At 32.4% G+C, this 17,290-nt stretch overlaps 1 protein-coding gene across 1 annotated transcript in view; it reads right to left on the reverse strand.

Moving 5' to 3' along the window:
* Positions 1–6,863: 6,863 nt before the first annotated feature.
* Positions 6,864–17,290, reverse strand: part of LOC143046237 (substance-P receptor-like) — a 50,061-nt gene continuing 39,634 nt past the window's right edge. Inside the window, exons 3-5 of the mRNA XM_076219286.1 lie at positions 9,474–9,575; positions 8,662–8,770; positions 6,864–7,398 (exon numbers count right to left, since the gene is read on the reverse strand). Coding sequence (XP_076075401.1) covers positions 7,286–7,398; positions 8,662–8,770; positions 9,474–9,575 — 324 coding nt within the window. The 3' untranslated portion in view covers positions 6,864–7,285. The remainder of the gene's footprint in view (positions 7,399–8,661; positions 8,771–9,473; positions 9,576–17,290) is intronic.

Raw genomic sequence — 17,290 nt, forward strand, 5'->3', positions numbered from 1 at the left:
TACTTGCCGACTTGTTACTTTATTATTATGAGGCTGACTTCATGCAGGAACTTCTTAGGAAGAAAGATAAGAAGTTAGCAATATCCTTTAACTCTACTTTTCACTAGATAATTCAAAATTTGGTAACTATGTGGAACGCATCTATCCAATCGAGCTAGAGATAAAGGATACTACAAATACAGTTAAGTCGGCCTCATATCTTGACTTACATCTAGAAATTGACAATGAGGGTCGGTTGAAAACAAAACTTTACGACAAAAGAAATGATTTCAGCTTTCCAATTGTGAACTTTTCATTTCTAAGTAGCAACATTCCAGCAGCACCTGCATACGGGGTATATATCTCCCAATTGATACGATATTCCCGTACTTGCATTTCCTATCATGATTTTCTTGATAGAGTGTTGCTGCTCACAAGGAAGCTATTAAACGGACGCCATCACGAGTTGGTTGACCGTTATGGAATAACCGTTTCACAAATGATATCGGATATGTTTCTTACGTCGTAACTACAATTCCCTTTCATGAATGTGACCTACCGAATTAGACTATTTACCGGATTTGATATCTCTTAAGCAACACGACGGGTGCCACATGTGGAGCAGGATCTGCTAACCCTTCCGGAGTACCTGAGATCACCCCTAGTTTTTTGGTGGGGTTCGTGTTGTTTATTCTTTAGTTTTCTATGTTGTGTCGTGTGTGCTGTTGTTTGTTTGTCTTTTTCATTTTTAGCCATGGCGTTGTCAGTTTGTTTTAGATTTATGAGTTTGACTGTCCCTTTGGTATCTTTCGTCCCTCTTTTAATTGTTCTCTATCAAGATTACAAATATTTTTATTCACTCAGAAATCTTGGATATTAGAATCATTAGTTCATAAAATTGTTTCAATTTGTTATCAGAAAAGTTAAAACAGGTTATTTTCATGTATTCATTTTGGGGTTTAGTTTTTCTTTTGTCTTTATGTCACATGGAACTTTATGTATTTGTATACTAAGTTATCCTTGTCTTATAAATTTGTGATTTTTGTCGAATCTGATGAAGTTCAAGATAAGCGCTTCGGACCCATACAATTTATCAAGTGTTAAGTTATTTTATTTTCTTGATAACTACTTTGTGTTCTTATCATAATTCTGAACAAATATAGTGTGCACTTAACACATTTCCGATGAACTTCTTTGTTATCAAATAAAGACGTTTTAACACAAAATTCTGAAAAATACAGTTAACAGAATTCAAACAAATTATTTTTCAAAGTAAAAGAGGGACGAAAGATACCAGATGTACAGTCAAACTCATAAATCGAAAAAAAACTAACAAAGACATGGCTAAAAATGAAAACGACAAACAGACAAACAATAGTACGCATGACAAAACCTAGAAAACTGAAGAATAAGCAACACGAATCCCACCAAAATCTAGGGGTGTTCTCAGCTGCTCTGGAAGGGTAAGCAGATCCTGCGAATGTTCTTCTAAAATCATCAAGGTAAAATTGAGAATGGAAATGGGGAATGTGTCAAAGAGACAACAACCCGACCAAATAAAAAACAACAGCAGAGGGTCACCAACAGGTCTTCAATGTAGCGAGAAATTCCCGCACCCGGAGGCGTCCTTCAGCTGGCCCCTAAACAAATATATACTAGTCCAGTGATAATGAACGCCATACTAAATTCCAAATTGTACACAAGAAACTAAAATTAAAATAATAAAAGACTAACAAAGGCCAGAGGCTCCTGACTTGGGACAGGCGCAAAAATGCGGCGGGGTTAAACATGTTTGTGAGATCTCAACCCTCCCCCTATACCTCTAACCAATGTAGTAAAGAAAACGCATAACAATACGCACATTAAAATTCAGTTCAAGAGAAATCCGAGTCTGATGTCAGAAGATGTAACCAAAGAAAATAAACAAAATGACAATAATACATAAATAACAACAGACTACTAGCAGTTAACTGACATGCCAGCTCCAGACTTCAATTAAACTGACTGAAAGATTATGATTTCATCATATGAACATCAGGCACAATCCGTCCCGTACCATCATAACATATATGAGAAGAACATAACCCGTGTCATGCCAACAACTGTTTTTAGAATAAATGTGTTTAGTTCCGATGCAAAGACCTTATCAGTGACTCAATATTAACGCCAAAATATGCAATCTTTAATGACTTGACAACAGTATCGTAATTATATCCCGTCTTAATAAGTCTATTCAAAGGATTTGTAAGTTTCTGAGGTGAATACTGACACCTTTGTGCTTTATAAAGAATATTACCATAAAAAATTGGATGTGAAATACCTGAACGTATTAGAAGTCTGCATGTTGAGCTATATTTACGAATGATGTCTTTATACCGATGATAAAATTTAGTAAATGTTTTGACTAGTTTGTGATATCGAAAACCCTGGTGTAATAATTTTTCAGTAATACATACATTTCTCTCGTTAAAATCAAAGGTAAACTGTTTCAAGAAAATTTAAAGTTAACTAAGTTCTGAATGGTGAGCTATTTGAAACATTTAGATATTTTCTATCGAATTGGTGTTGTGTTAGTAAACAAAACAGTAAAGACAACTCCATTTATTGTTAGGTATAATTTAAATGCTTTATCAACTTTGTATTTGAATTGCGCTGTCAAATATTTGGATTCGAGCGCCACTGACGAGTGTTATGAAGACAGTATGCACGTCTACAAAATAGTTGCCTAGCCTGTATTTAGTGTCGGTTTTTGGTTTATACCATACTTGTTTTCCTTTACTGTTTTGTACATAAAATGAGGCCCTTCTGTTTATCGTTTGAGTTGTTTTCCATGTTTATGTCGTGACCCACTATCACTTGTTTCGGGATTTTTAAATCATTGTTGAAGGCTGTTTGATAATCAACAACTGTACTGAGTATGTCGTAATGGATCTTCAATAGGAAATAAAACAAATATCTTATCTTTACGGCAAACAATGTCATGTCACATCTCTTTATCTTTTAAATGGGATCTTTATTGAGTTTTTGTTTTTCTATTTGACATTTTGGTTACTTAACAAAAAACGAATATAGTGCGGTTTTTCAAATCAATAGTTCAGACACAGACACAGCGTTAAGATTTTCTCTTTATCTTAAGAATCTATGACAACAATAACTTGTGTCTCATCGGTTGTTACATAGATGTATTATATCATAAGTACAAAAGACAGCGATATCTTATTTTGTTTTTGTTTAGAGACAGACATATTGCAACAATTATTTTGGTAAATCAGACCTAAAACAATGGCACAAACTAGTCTCTCGTCAGATGAGATGAAGTCATATTTTATCGTTTATTCTTTTTAATAAAGATTTAAATGTTTATATACAAGTGCATCGAACAGTTCAAATGCATGAATATTTTTATTTAGAGGGTTACTGTCTTCATGGAAATAAACATTGATTTAAACACATATCTATAAACAGCTTCAAATCAAACTGTACCCCATTAATACATCTTTGTCTTTTTTAAATTTTGTTCCAGAACATTACTGCATTTATGTTTTGAATTTCAACGATACTGATGTTACAACCCTCTCCCGCAAAATTGACATTATATTGATATGGTGTTATGATATTGTAATTATTGTATTTATTTATGTTGGCCTGATTTGTGTTGTGTGGCCTGATAGTTGTTTACAGAATAATCTTAGATCTGTGCAGTTTAGAAATCACTGGAACAACCACAGAATGATTGGAACTTTTCATTTGACTTACATAATGATTCCAAAATGATCCTAATAAAAGATACGTTATATAAACTTCTACATTTTACTAGAAACTTCCGTTGTAACTTTCTAGGATGTTCCATTATAGAGTGTTCTAGAATTTTCCGTGACAACTATATATATACAGACATTAAAGTTAAACACAGACTTAGACTTAGACATCGATAGACTTTAGTATTCACAGCAATTTGGATTGAAACTTTAATTATAGAAACAACATCATACTGGATTTTGACCTTAGTAGTGAACGTAATATTCAGATTGGATTCCTAAAAGCTTTCCGGATACAGATAAAGATAAAAGATTGGACTCATATTTTGACAGTTAAGTTGACAGTAATATTTGTGTAATACTTCTTGTAAACTTTTGTATAATAAATATTGTTAAATTTTACTATTGATTTGTGTCTTTTGTTGGCTACAATTTAAAGGCGATTTCTGGCCGTAACAATGGTTAGAAATTAACACATTGTATTATTCCTCATCTATTTAGTCAAAATCTACCAAACACATTAAAATAAAATGAAGTGCAATAATATTATGTGTAGCGTAGCAGATTCCATCTATGAATAAGCGATTGATAGTGAATTCAGGCGACAATAGTTTACCAATGTTCAATGGTAATACATTACTGTACAAACAGTTTAATCTACATTTCTACTCGAATTACTTCAAAGCCAAATTCATCTCATTTTCATTCACAGTCTTTATATATTTTTCACAATTTTTACAAAGAAGATTAATCATATTTTAGTTTTCAGAGATACAATTAGCATATAAATAACGTAATATTGTAGACAACTATTCAAACATTAACTCGGAACAACGAACGTATAGAAAACATAAACCATCATTAAGTTAACGCGTAATTTCGAATGATAATTGATGTCGATATTCCAAAATTGTCAATTAGATTGAAAGATTTTCACTTAATTTGAGAATCCATGGAATTTATATGTGGCCCAATGATGATGAATATGGATTGGATTTATCAACCGGAAACTTCATCAGCATCCAGGTATACAAGTTATATTTTTTTATCAAATATATTTGCAAAAGGTTAGTTTCCAACTAACAAATGTTAATCACATTTAGAAATGCTATATGTTGCCGTATTTTAGTTTCAGTTTAAAAAACAACAACAAATATGATACGATTTCCGGACGTTAAACCACTGTTTCCGGAATATCCTTCATCGGCATCATTCTTTTTAGAACTTTAAAAGTGTCCAAAGATATAAAACCAGTACTATATGTATCTCTAACAAATGTAAAATGCAAATTAAACAATATAACACTGAATAAAAAGGTATAAAATGTAAAACATAAAACCAATAAGATCCGTAACAAATAAGGTCAATTATGTCGGAAACAGTAGCACAGTACAAAAATGCTATTTTTATCAACTGAAAATTTACATAGAAACTAATAATTTGGTTCAATTATGCCAATGACTATTAAAGATGACTTTTTGATTGTTTGTAAGAGTCTCGTTAGCGACATCTCTTTTGGCCAAATTCAGTGAGTGTACAGGGAATTTGTAATTCAAAAGTTATTTTGTTAGAAATTGTTAGTCGACGGAAAGACATATATACTATGACATTTAGAATTATGGGCTTTATCCCAATGTTTTAATTGCATAGTCTATGTAACACAAGTAACAGTATCTATTTTACGGTGAACCACCTCAGATCACATCCGACTTTTGGTTGGGGTCGTGTTTCTTAGTATTTAGTTTTTTATAGTGTGTTCTGTATACTTTTGTTTTATTTCTAACCGTTTTATATTTTTTAATTGCTCTATTAGTAACACCCGTTGTGTTATTTGTGTAGGAGTGTCTAAAGTTTTACCTGCGAAATTAAAACATTTCATTCGTTTTTAAGTTATCTACATTTTCATATTATAGAATTGTTATCAACATATTTAAAACCATTGTTTTTATTTTTTGATAACCTTTTGATTATATTTTCATTAAATATCATCTCGTATGGTACAGTATGTCTGAGGATTGGTTTTAGATTTTAATGAACGAAATGTATGTAAAGCTGATAAATCAATCAAAAAATTTGAGAAACATGTTTAAATATTTTTTGGTGGGGTTCGAGTTGCTAAGTCTTTAGTTGTATATGTGGTGTCTAGTGTACTATTATATGTCTGTTTGTTTTTTTATTTTTTAGCCATGGCGTTGTCAGTTTATTATCGATCTATGAGTTTGACTGTCCTCTTGTATATTTCGCCCCTCTTAGATTTCAGTCTGTGTCTGTGTTGCATTATCGTTTTGGTTTGTTTTTTGTTGCTCTTCACTGTTTATGTTGTTTCGTTCTTTTCCTCTTATAGTTGATGTGTTTACCTCTGGTTAAGATTATAACCCGAATTTGTTTTCTCACAATCGAGTTATGACTTTCGAACAGCGGTATACTACTGTTGCCTTTATTTGTTACTTGTTGTTGGCTTTAAACTAGTTTGCATTACCTGAGAGTACTCTTAGATCGGTACATTGCGTCTTTTGTCATTTATGTTTGTTGTTTTTCCGTAGTAATAATCTGATAAGAAAAGCCATTAACTGACTTTTATAGTTAGTTCTTTTGCGCTGTTACACCATTGTCAAGTTTAAGCGTAAAAAGAAGCAATAGAAATATCACTCTCAAAAAGTGACAAAAATCAATAGTGTGAGAAAAGTTGTCGCTTTGTCATAATTTTTGGTAAAGCTGGTGAAACTGATATACATCATTCTTGGAAAGGGCCGTTATTGTTGTTCATATGAAATTTGTGTAAGTTAAGATCCTTTTTGGTAAACTTCGGATTTATTGTTTAAGGATATATAATTAAATAACGATAAAAAATTAATGAAGTAACAGAAGGTGATGTTGAAAATATCACGTCAATAAAATATGGACAAATCTCTAAGTTTGGTCATAAATTGTGACTGATAAAAATACATGCAAACGCCTGCTGTTGAAGGGGTCAAATTGGCTCATAGAAAAATACCTACAAGTTGGATGATGGTCTCTTAGACAATCATACCACATCTTCCAATTCCATATGAATGTAACTTCTAATAAGAAACGGAGTGGAATACATTTATAAACTGTACATAAGAAATATAGAAGGAACTAAAGTACATGAAGATATATTCAAAATTTGATTAGTCGTTTGAATACATGAATGTGATATGGAGTTATAATAAATATCATGCTGTATAGTATAAGAAAGAATTATAAAAAATTCCTAACAGGATGGCCATAATCCCCATATGAATGGTTTAATACATTCTAAATCCTTTTTGGTATATTTTTAAATGTTTTTCTCTGTTCCATCCGTTTTCACACTAACATTAGAAATGGGAATCTTAATTTTGATGACGCTGGATGCAGAGGTTATAGTTGAAAATCAGCATCCGATTAAAAAGAATACATGTCACGTACACTTAATACTGGTAAACATATAATCCTGCCGATATTTTATCACAAACTATACATATCACCTACACCTAATGGATAATACGCTAACTACTCCTCTTGCAAGCTTTCATAGCACGTGGTTAAAACTGATTTAACACTACTACTGTCCTGGAAGTTCCATATTCTGAAGTACTTTGGCAGTCTATCCACTTTTTCCTTTTGCAGTGCAAAGGTCGTAAAACATTTGTTATACCTTAAACAGAATTACATGTATACATTTTTTTAGTTGACACATAATGTAACAATAGACAAGATCTTTACAGCAAACCTGTATATTAAGTTCATAAATTGGACCTTAACATAACTTATTTATTTAGGATGAATTCTTTGAACTGAGTTCAAAACATATAGGTATTAATATAAAGAGACATATGAGGGGGGAATAGAAAAGATGACTTTCGCTCTTTATTAAGCTGATTTTTAGAGGAGATTGACGTCTGGACTTTCATTTCATCGTCATCGATGTGTTTTCATTGCTTAAAAAATTTATAAACTATTGGAAACAAAATGAGTTTCGTTATTTCATAAAAATGAATATGATTGAAACATTGAAAATACCTGCACCAAGTCAGTAATATGACAGTTGTTTTCCATTCTCTCCGTTGATTGAAATAGTCTAACGTTTGATTTTAACTCGGTATCTTTTTTTAAAGTATCCATTGTACTTGAGACATTATACATCATTACATGAATTTATTATAGGATTAAACGCCTTTTTAAAGGAATTTATTGGTGTATAAACTAGACAAAGTCACTCCTAAACAAATAAAAGTCCAAATGACTTTTATGATATGTTTGTGAGTGACTTGGTCAAGTTTATACACCAACAATTCCTTTCAAAAGACGTTTAATCCTTATAATTCTTTAAAATTGGAGATAGGGAATATATTTTTCCTCACTCACCTGTATCACACGTAACTAAATTGTATATTCATGTCATCGAAAAGGCCTGGCGCATGAATATATTTGTTGGTTAACACAAAAATATGTACTCAATGAAATTAGCGATCTGATAAAATATAATTGCATAAACTCTTATTATCATTCAAAGGAATGTTTATGTGTTTATTATTTTATTTAAAAATTAACGTGAAGTGTAAATAATTTTTTTTAACGTCGGTGTTACTATCGCCGCCATCTTGTTTACATTGGTTACGAAAAGAAGTTTGGTCAACGTCTATCGAAAAATAACCAACCTCTAGATCAACTACCGGAAGTCCTATCGGCCAATCATATCGACGTATTCCCTAATATGCAAATCATATAAGAATTCTTGTGCTTTAAGTAAAAAATAATATACTTTTTGGTCCTCAATGCTCTTCAACTTCGTACTTTATTTGGCCTTTTATAACATTTTTGATTCGAGCGACACTGATGAGTCTTTTGTAGACGAAACGCGTGTCTGGCGTCAATATCAAATTTTATTCCTGGTATCTATGATGAGTTTATAATATACCTTTCTTAAAGTTTTCATTAAATCCTGTATATATTAGCGGATTTAATGCACTATTGGAGTAGGACATACAACAAGCTGCAAAATTTAATCCATAATACCAATCTCCAAGCTGTAATGTAATAAAAAATAAAAACTATAATTCACAAATATAAATTTTATAATTGTTATCAATATTTGGTCCAACAATGATTCTATATATAAGAAAATGAATAACAAATAAAGGAAATAAGCAGGAAGTACAGTAAGGAAAAACTTTACTTATTTGTAGATGGAATGAAATATTATAAGTGAAGCTTTACCTTCAAATCTTCTATTATATTATTAGCTTTAAATGCATTCATACTGATACCAAAATTAAAAATCAATAATAGTTTTGGGACTATTTGATGCATCGGTCGGATCAATATATCCCTCTTGTGAAAATATCGTTCCAAGCAAACATTATCAGGAAAATCTGCCCTTTTTTCTCTCTTTCTTATCATCCTCTGTTTTTGGTTATTTGTCTGTTGGACGACGATTATCTTTTAAGTTTGTAAATCTTATGAATTTGCATGCAAAAATTAAACGTTCTCAATAACGAAGTAATCGTTAAATTCTAAAGGGGTCTGACACATTTAAATAGATCGTAATATAATGGTCGTCCACTAAGATGAAAAAAAATATATAATACAGTGAACCTCATAAGGTAGGAAAGAAGTAAATCATAGTTACTAGAAATGATTCAATAAACGAGACGGTATTTTTTTATTAACAAGATAACTGTTTGCCAATCTGAAACGCTACTTTAGATATCTATGTGAATAGGAACAAACCTTTAATCTATTTGGCCTAAGTTCACTGTACAGTAATATAACTTGGTATGGCAGCCAGCACACAACAAATACAATTAATATGGCTACTAACATTACAATAACCTGAAAGCACAAATATTTTCTATTATAGTATAAAATATAACATACATATATTAAAATAGTAGACCGTAAACAATTTTGATACACAACTAACATTGCAATACATCAAGAGTTACCCAGTCTTACTGGAGTGTTTTGCGCACCTATTATTGGTTCAAAGCCAACACATGCTGCGACTATTCAAACAGAGGTAGAAGATAAAATGGGAAAGTCAGTGATAAACAGACCACACCATTTTCAAAATAAACATGGAAAACATAACATGTACCACGTTTGACTAAACAAGACGAGCACCTATAAAAACCGGGGTGATCTTAAATTATTAACAGAGGCTCATTCTCTTACAGCGACATTTGTAAATTTTACGGACGCCATCAAAAGTCGGTTGACCGTTATGGAAAAAATATTTCACAGATTAAATCGGAAATGTTCCTTATGTCGTAACTACAATCCACTTCCCTTTTCACCACGAATGTGACCTACCGAATAAGACTATTTACCTGGTTTGTATGAGCAACATGACTAGTACCACATGTGGAGCAGGATCTGCTTACCCTTCCGGAGCACCTAATATCAGTCAAAGTGTTTGGTGGGTTCTTGTTGCTAAGTCTTGAGTTTTCTATGTTGTGTCTTGTGTACTATTATTTGTCTGTTTGTCTTTTAATTTTTCGCCATGGCGTTGTCAGTTTATTTTCGATCTATGTGTTTGAGTTCGCCTCTCTTCGTCCCCGAGGGTATCACCAGCCCAGTAGTCAGCACTTCGGTGTTGACATGAATATCAATTATATGGTCATTTTTATAAATTTTCTGTTTACAAAACTTTTGAATTTTTCAAAGAACTAATGATTTTCTTACCCCAGGAGTAGATTACCTTAGTCGTATTTGGCACAACTTTTGGGAATTTTGGGTCCTCAATGCTCTTCAACTTTGTATTTGTTTGGCTTTTTAACTATTTTGATCTGAGCGTCACTGATGAGTCTTATGTAGACGAAACGCGCGTCTGGCGTATAAAATTATAATCCTGGTACTTTTGATAACTATTTGTCGAATCATGCTTGTTAGAATAAGTGTATTTGCTAATTTTTTTGAAGCATATATAAACAGATCTCCTGTCCTAAACTAAGACATCACCAAAACATAAATCATGCACACGATATAATAAACAAAAACTTATATTCTTTTTTGAAGAGAGAATATATAGATTTTATGTGGACTTTGCTTTTCTCCGTTTGAATGTATTTAGTACATTTCGACATGTTTACAACTGAATAACAATAAATTACTAAAACTAATTTAGGACAATACACAAAAAAAAACAGAATTATAGAAGGATGAACTGTATGTCTGTCACACGAATGTATCAACGCCACAAAAATTGAAGTCACATGTAAATTTCAAAAGAATGGATATCAATCGAGATTAGGTTTTCCGAATAAATGCCCCGAATCGCATGCGTCGGCAAAAATCCAAATGAAATATCTCTATATACTCTTGAAACAAAATACAAATGAATCCTGTGTGCAGCCAAGCTCATATAAAATAAAGCAATGCTTTCTCTGACCTAGTCTAACAAGGATGTGGCCCGTCCAATCATCCTGCTGGAAATAAAAACAGTTTCGTCTTTATAGTTGTACTCATATTCAAATCAATTGAAGCAATGAACAAAAGCCATGTCACAGTAGAATGTTTTCATCTCATGTATTTTACCATCCCATGGAAAGTCTTTCTGTATTAACTCTTTTTATTGAGCTGGAGACATTGTGTCTCTGATCATTTGATGGACATTATATCCGATTGGTTTGAGCTATATTGTTAACGGTAATTAAGATGCGCAAAGCAATCTCTATCCACGAACAAATGTCATTTATAGCTTTCATATTAAAGATGTTTTCACTGGGTGGCATTGAATAAAACTTACAGACTATTATATTAGTTGTGATGAACCGTAAACAATCTCATCAAGTGTCAATGTCCACTACAAGGCTGTTCGTATTGTAATTTATACCAATAACTTAATGTGTCATTTGGATTCTCGTTTACTAAACAAAGATTTTTTTTTTACATGAAAAAACCTTGCAAAAGGGTACTTATATCAGGCTTTATTCCATTTATAAAGTGGGATCAGGCGGGTTTTACAAATATTTTTTTCAAAATAGTTCTTATAAGTTCAGTTCTCATTCGATTTGTGTTGAAAAGAAGATCGATAATTAGGTAGTTTTTCTAGCAGCAAGCATTTGTTTCAAAATAAACATTGGTGAGAATATTGTAAAATTATAAAAAGTTTATTAATCGAAATCAATATTTGTCCCAAATCTATGGTAGTTCATGAAAAGTTAATATTATCACACTATTACTGACAATCGGTTCAATATATTTTCTGAAAAAATGACAATCGAAAACAAACACAGAAAAAATTCAGCCATCCACAGTAACAGAGCACTTTCATCTTCTGATGTATCTGCCATAATGATACATGTAGTCTATCATAAAGTAATACTTAGTGATACCGTATAGCGGGTTATTTTCGCAGGGTGTAAATTTTCGCTTATTTTAACGGATAGAACAAAATCAACAAAATAAATTCCGCCAATTTAAAATGGTACATGCAAAGGTATTGATAAAAGTTTTGAATCCGCCAAAATAATAACCGCTATTTTTTTTCATATACCTTATTCAATGAAAATCGCGAAATTTTACACCTGCGAAAATAACCCGCTATACGGTACATAAATGTTTCAATCGCCATGGATGTAACCATATGTTAGAGCAAACACTACTTCCATTAATCACAATGACTGTAAATTGACTTATGATAAACAAAACAGCAAATATAACTTTCCTTGCAATAAAATAAAATCTGATATTGACTTCATGTCGTCCGTCATGAGAGTTTGATTGCGACTTTAAATCTGATGGTGTCAATTATTCAGCGTAAATGCAGTTGATTAAACTTCGGAGGAATGATTTCAAAAATGTGCAATTTCATTTACGTCTAACTATGTCAATTAGTTGCTAAGTCATAGGGTATTGTTTTAAAACTAAACTTAACTTAATAAAGGTTGTTGGTGTCCTTAGGTTTTTTAGTGCAATCTAATTTACTACTTTGTACGGGGTTTTATGTTGGTCATCAATACGACTTGTAAATAAATGACAAATATTCAAGGAGAGATCTGTACGTGTAAGGAACGGTTCCTTTGTATTGCAAATTCTATTTGAAAAACGTTCACCCTAATTCACTGAATATTGCTTGTTTGATCGATCGTGCTGAATAAAAATACGGGATATGCTTTAGTTGTCCATAAGACAAATAACCACCTTAAAGATTCTTAATAAATAATAATAATAAAATAATAATCTATTTTATTATTGTGTCACATATTGATTGACATACATATCATACAACAATATTAAAACATACATAGAACAATCAATACCCAGCCATATCATTTGGCTTATGAGACACATTGCACAAAATATATATACATGTTCTTAAAAATCCAACGATACTTTGAAATACTGTATTTTTAAAACTAATAACTATGATTTTAGAGTATTTTCAACATGATGAATAAAACTTAAGTAAATATATTTAAAAATGTTTCGTAAAAAATATTTACTTTACATACATCTAAACCTTCACACATATATGTGAAAATATTTACATTAAGATATTGCGGGGAAAAAACAACTGATATGCATAATTTAAATAAACTAATTGAATTAAAATAATTGTCCACTGTTAAAAAATTTAAGTAAAAAATTTATGTCGCATGAAAATAGTTAAAAATTATGTAAATAATTTACGTCGCATAAAAAACTTATGAATACTTTTACATAAAAATGGCTGTATCTCGGAGCAATTCATGATTTGTATAAATTTTAAATCGTCGTTCAAATTTTCAAAACTATTAATATGTTGTGAACATTCTGAGTAAAGGTCAAATCTTAAGTCATTATATAGACAACAGTTCAATAAAAAATGTTTCTCAGTTTCAACACTTTTGTCAGAGCAATAAACACATAAACGGTCTTCAACAGGTATTGGCGGCTTGGTGTATCTTCCAGTCTCGATGGCTAACGGGAGCGAGCCTGCACGAAACAGGGCCATTACACGTCGGTACGACCGTGGAATAATTTTTGACACATACGGTTCCACGGAACAGTTGCTTTTGTATTGCCTATATGTCCTAAGTTTATTTCCATTGTCTTTTCCGCGATCGTTAAAGAGTTCTCTCTGCCATTCTGTATTATTTAAGATGTTAACTTGTTCAGTGACTTTTTTCATGACTACTTTTGTACTTAATGATACATCACTAACAATGTTTCTAATTTCCAATAAGTTCACCATCTTGTTCACCTCCGTATTCCAGCCTTTACGTCGACGTGATATCCAACTCCAAATATCATATACAGTTCTACTTTGATCCATTCGTGTTAGTTTACACAGAAGCCGAACGCATGAAACACGCTGTTTATTCAAACATGATGTCCATCCTAAGTCGCCCATAGTAGAAATATTAGACGTATTTCTACCAACTGATAAAAAGTACTTACAGGCTTTATTTTGCACAGAGTTTATTACACTAAACGATTTTGTTCCCCAAATTCCACTTCCGTACATTAAAATAGGCTCCACCATTGAGTTGTACAATTTTGTATAAACTTTATATGACATACCACCGGATGAAATAAAACGTCCAAAAACAGCCCCTAAAGCTCGGCTTGCTGATTTTGCTAGTTCCTTGGTATTTTTTGTAAATGTAAGGTGTTCGTCAAGCCAGATCCCAAGGTATTTATAAGAATCACTTATTGTTAAATCATAATTACTACATGTAAAATTAAAGTCTGAAATATCAAACGATTGCGGTCTAAAGTGTACAACTTTAGTCTTTTCTGGGTTTATAGACAACTTCCAAGATGAGCACCAGTCTGTCAGGACATTAAGCATGCGCTGTAAACTTTGTTCGTCCGGTGCGATTAAGGCAATGTCATCAGCATAAAGCAAAATGCTTAATGTTCTTTCACTTAAAGACACTCCACAGTCAAGACTGTTGATACGGTCGGCTAAGTCATTTATATATACAGAGAATAATGTAGGCGAGAGAATACATCCCTGTTTAACTCCAGATGACACATCAAACCACGGTGTTAGCATATTATTCACTCGAACCGTGCACTGAACATCTTCATATAATGATTTTATTGCATTTAAAAATTGGCCACGAATTCCCATAACTTGAAGCTTGTACCAAAGCAAATCCCGCCTTACAGTATCGAACGCTTTTTTCATATCCACGAAACATACGTATGTTGATTTACGGCTGATTTTTCTGTCATTTAGAATTGAATATAATGCGAAAATGTGTTCTTCACAACTGCGTCCACGCCGAAATCCATTCTGCTCATCACAGAGACAGTCATTTTCTTCAAGCCATTTGCGTAGACGATTATTAAGTACTGTACAGTATATTTTGCACGGTACGGATATTAAAGTTATGCCACGGTAATTCAGAGGACATCTGTCGTCGTTTGCTCCAGGTTTTAAAATTGGATTTATAATCCCACTTGTCCACTCATTTGGTACCTGTCCGAGTTCAAAACAACCCTGAATAATTTTGTACAGCAATTCAATAGCGGCATCATTCTTTAAAACTTCGGCTGGTATATTATCAATCCCCGCAGCTTTCTTGTTTTTCGCATGCGCAACGGCTAGTAAAACTTCCTCTCGTGTAATTGCCTCATTTAACTTAGTTACATCTAAATTTGAATCAAAAGTGTCATTTGCTCGTTGGTTTTCTGTAGATTCACTTGTAAATAATGTATGAAAATCGTTTTTCCATTTGTTCAGAACGCCTTCTTTGTCCGTTTTCACGTTTCCATTTTCATCAACGACTGCCCATGGCACGCATGTTTTCCGTTCATTTACTATTCCGGTTTTGCCGATGGACCTCCAAAATTCATCTTTATTAAACGATTCCAGTTTCTGTTCAAGTTTGTATTGTTCGTCTTTCGCATATTTCCGTTTATATTTCCGATTTATTTTATCAAAAGTTTTTCGAGCATCACAAAATTCTGTTTTGTACTTCTTTTTAACACTATTTGAACCTTGCCATTTTAACCATCTTTTTTCAGCTTCACAAGCCTTGTTCCAATGATTCGTTAAATCAGCATTCCAATATGGTTTATATAAAGTTTTTTTACGTTTACTTATTCCGTTATTAAATGATTTCTTCGGTAATTTGTTTTCCATTTCCCCGTGTATCAACATTTGAAATTCATCATACGCAGTTTGAACATTTTCAGAAATTCGAATTGAATTTTCAATATTCATGATAACTTCATTGACTTTTGTAACTATTTCATCTCTATTCATAAAATCGTTTGGTAGATTTGTCACTTTAAATTTCTTGTTTTGATCATCCGAGTTAATATCGTAATTTGTCGTATTAGAGTCATATTTACATCCGATAATTAAATCACAAAGTAACAGTGAATGATCTGGGATTTTTTCAGGCATGTAATTAATTTCATTTATACATTTGGACATCGTTAAAACACTAAAACTATGTACATATTCTATATCCTCGTATGGTACACACATATAATCAACGACAGAGCGTCCCGCGGGCGCAATATATGTGAATTCGTGGTCATTGAAGCGGCCATTCAACATTGCAAAATTTATGTCACATAAAAAATTTATAAATTTATCACCTTGATGATTTTCACAAAAATCTACTACATTTCGTGGTCGTATTATATCGACGCCTTCAACATAATCACTGTTTTGACCAACTCTTGAATTCAAATCTCCACAGATTATTATTCGACCTAAATTTTGGTATTCATGAACTTGTTGTAACAGATTTTGAAAATACATATCCGAATCTAGCGCCCTACTTGACTCTGCTGGCGGCAAATAACATACAGCCACAATAATCGATATATCACAGAATTTTGATTTAAATTTTATCCACATAATTCCCTCAATTTCCGTATCTAAAAGTAGTACATTAAATGAATGTAGGACGTCTTTTTTCACAAGAACTCCAACCCCCGCAGATCCCCGGGTAGCATTTCTATGTAAATGTTTTCGATTTTGACCAAAGAAGGTATAGCCAGGAATATTCAATCTTTCATCACCACGTAAAAAAGTTTCAGTTAATGCCAAAACATCACACTCAGAATATTCAAGCACACACTTTCTAAATTTTGCATTGTCATTATCCTTGAGAGACCACCCCCTACAATTCCAGACACCAAGCCGCAAAATGTCCTATTGCTTTTTCACTAGGCGACTACCGGCAAACATATAATTATTTTGACTTCCGATTTCTTTAAGAACAGTTCTAACTGTGGCTTGGAAGTTACGTGTTTCCATTGGTAGATCATGTTCTACATACACCTTCTTATACTTTTCATTGTTTTTTAGGTTTTTCTTATGTTTCATAATTTGTTGTTTGTGTTCAAAGTCTTCAACCTCCACTATGACCAGTCCTGTCGATTTACCATAAGCTTCTTTTCTTTCTACTGACTTAAGATAGATATGTGATAGGGCGAGACCATCTTTCAAAAGGGCTTGCACTTTGTTTGTTGTCACTTCTTTGTTTTCATTTTCTTCTGATTGTAAGTTTTTTATAACAAATCTATTTTTTCGGTTAATATTTGACTTTTCACCCTTTGAGCTGTTTGCCTCTGCCAATGATTTCTCTAAATCC

Source organism: Mytilus galloprovincialis, chromosome 9, assembly GCF_965363235.1.
Source record: "Mytilus galloprovincialis chromosome 9, xbMytGall1.hap1.1, whole genome shotgun sequence".
Lineage (NCBI taxonomy): Eukaryota > Metazoa > Mollusca > Bivalvia > Mytilida > Mytilidae > Mytilus > Mytilus galloprovincialis.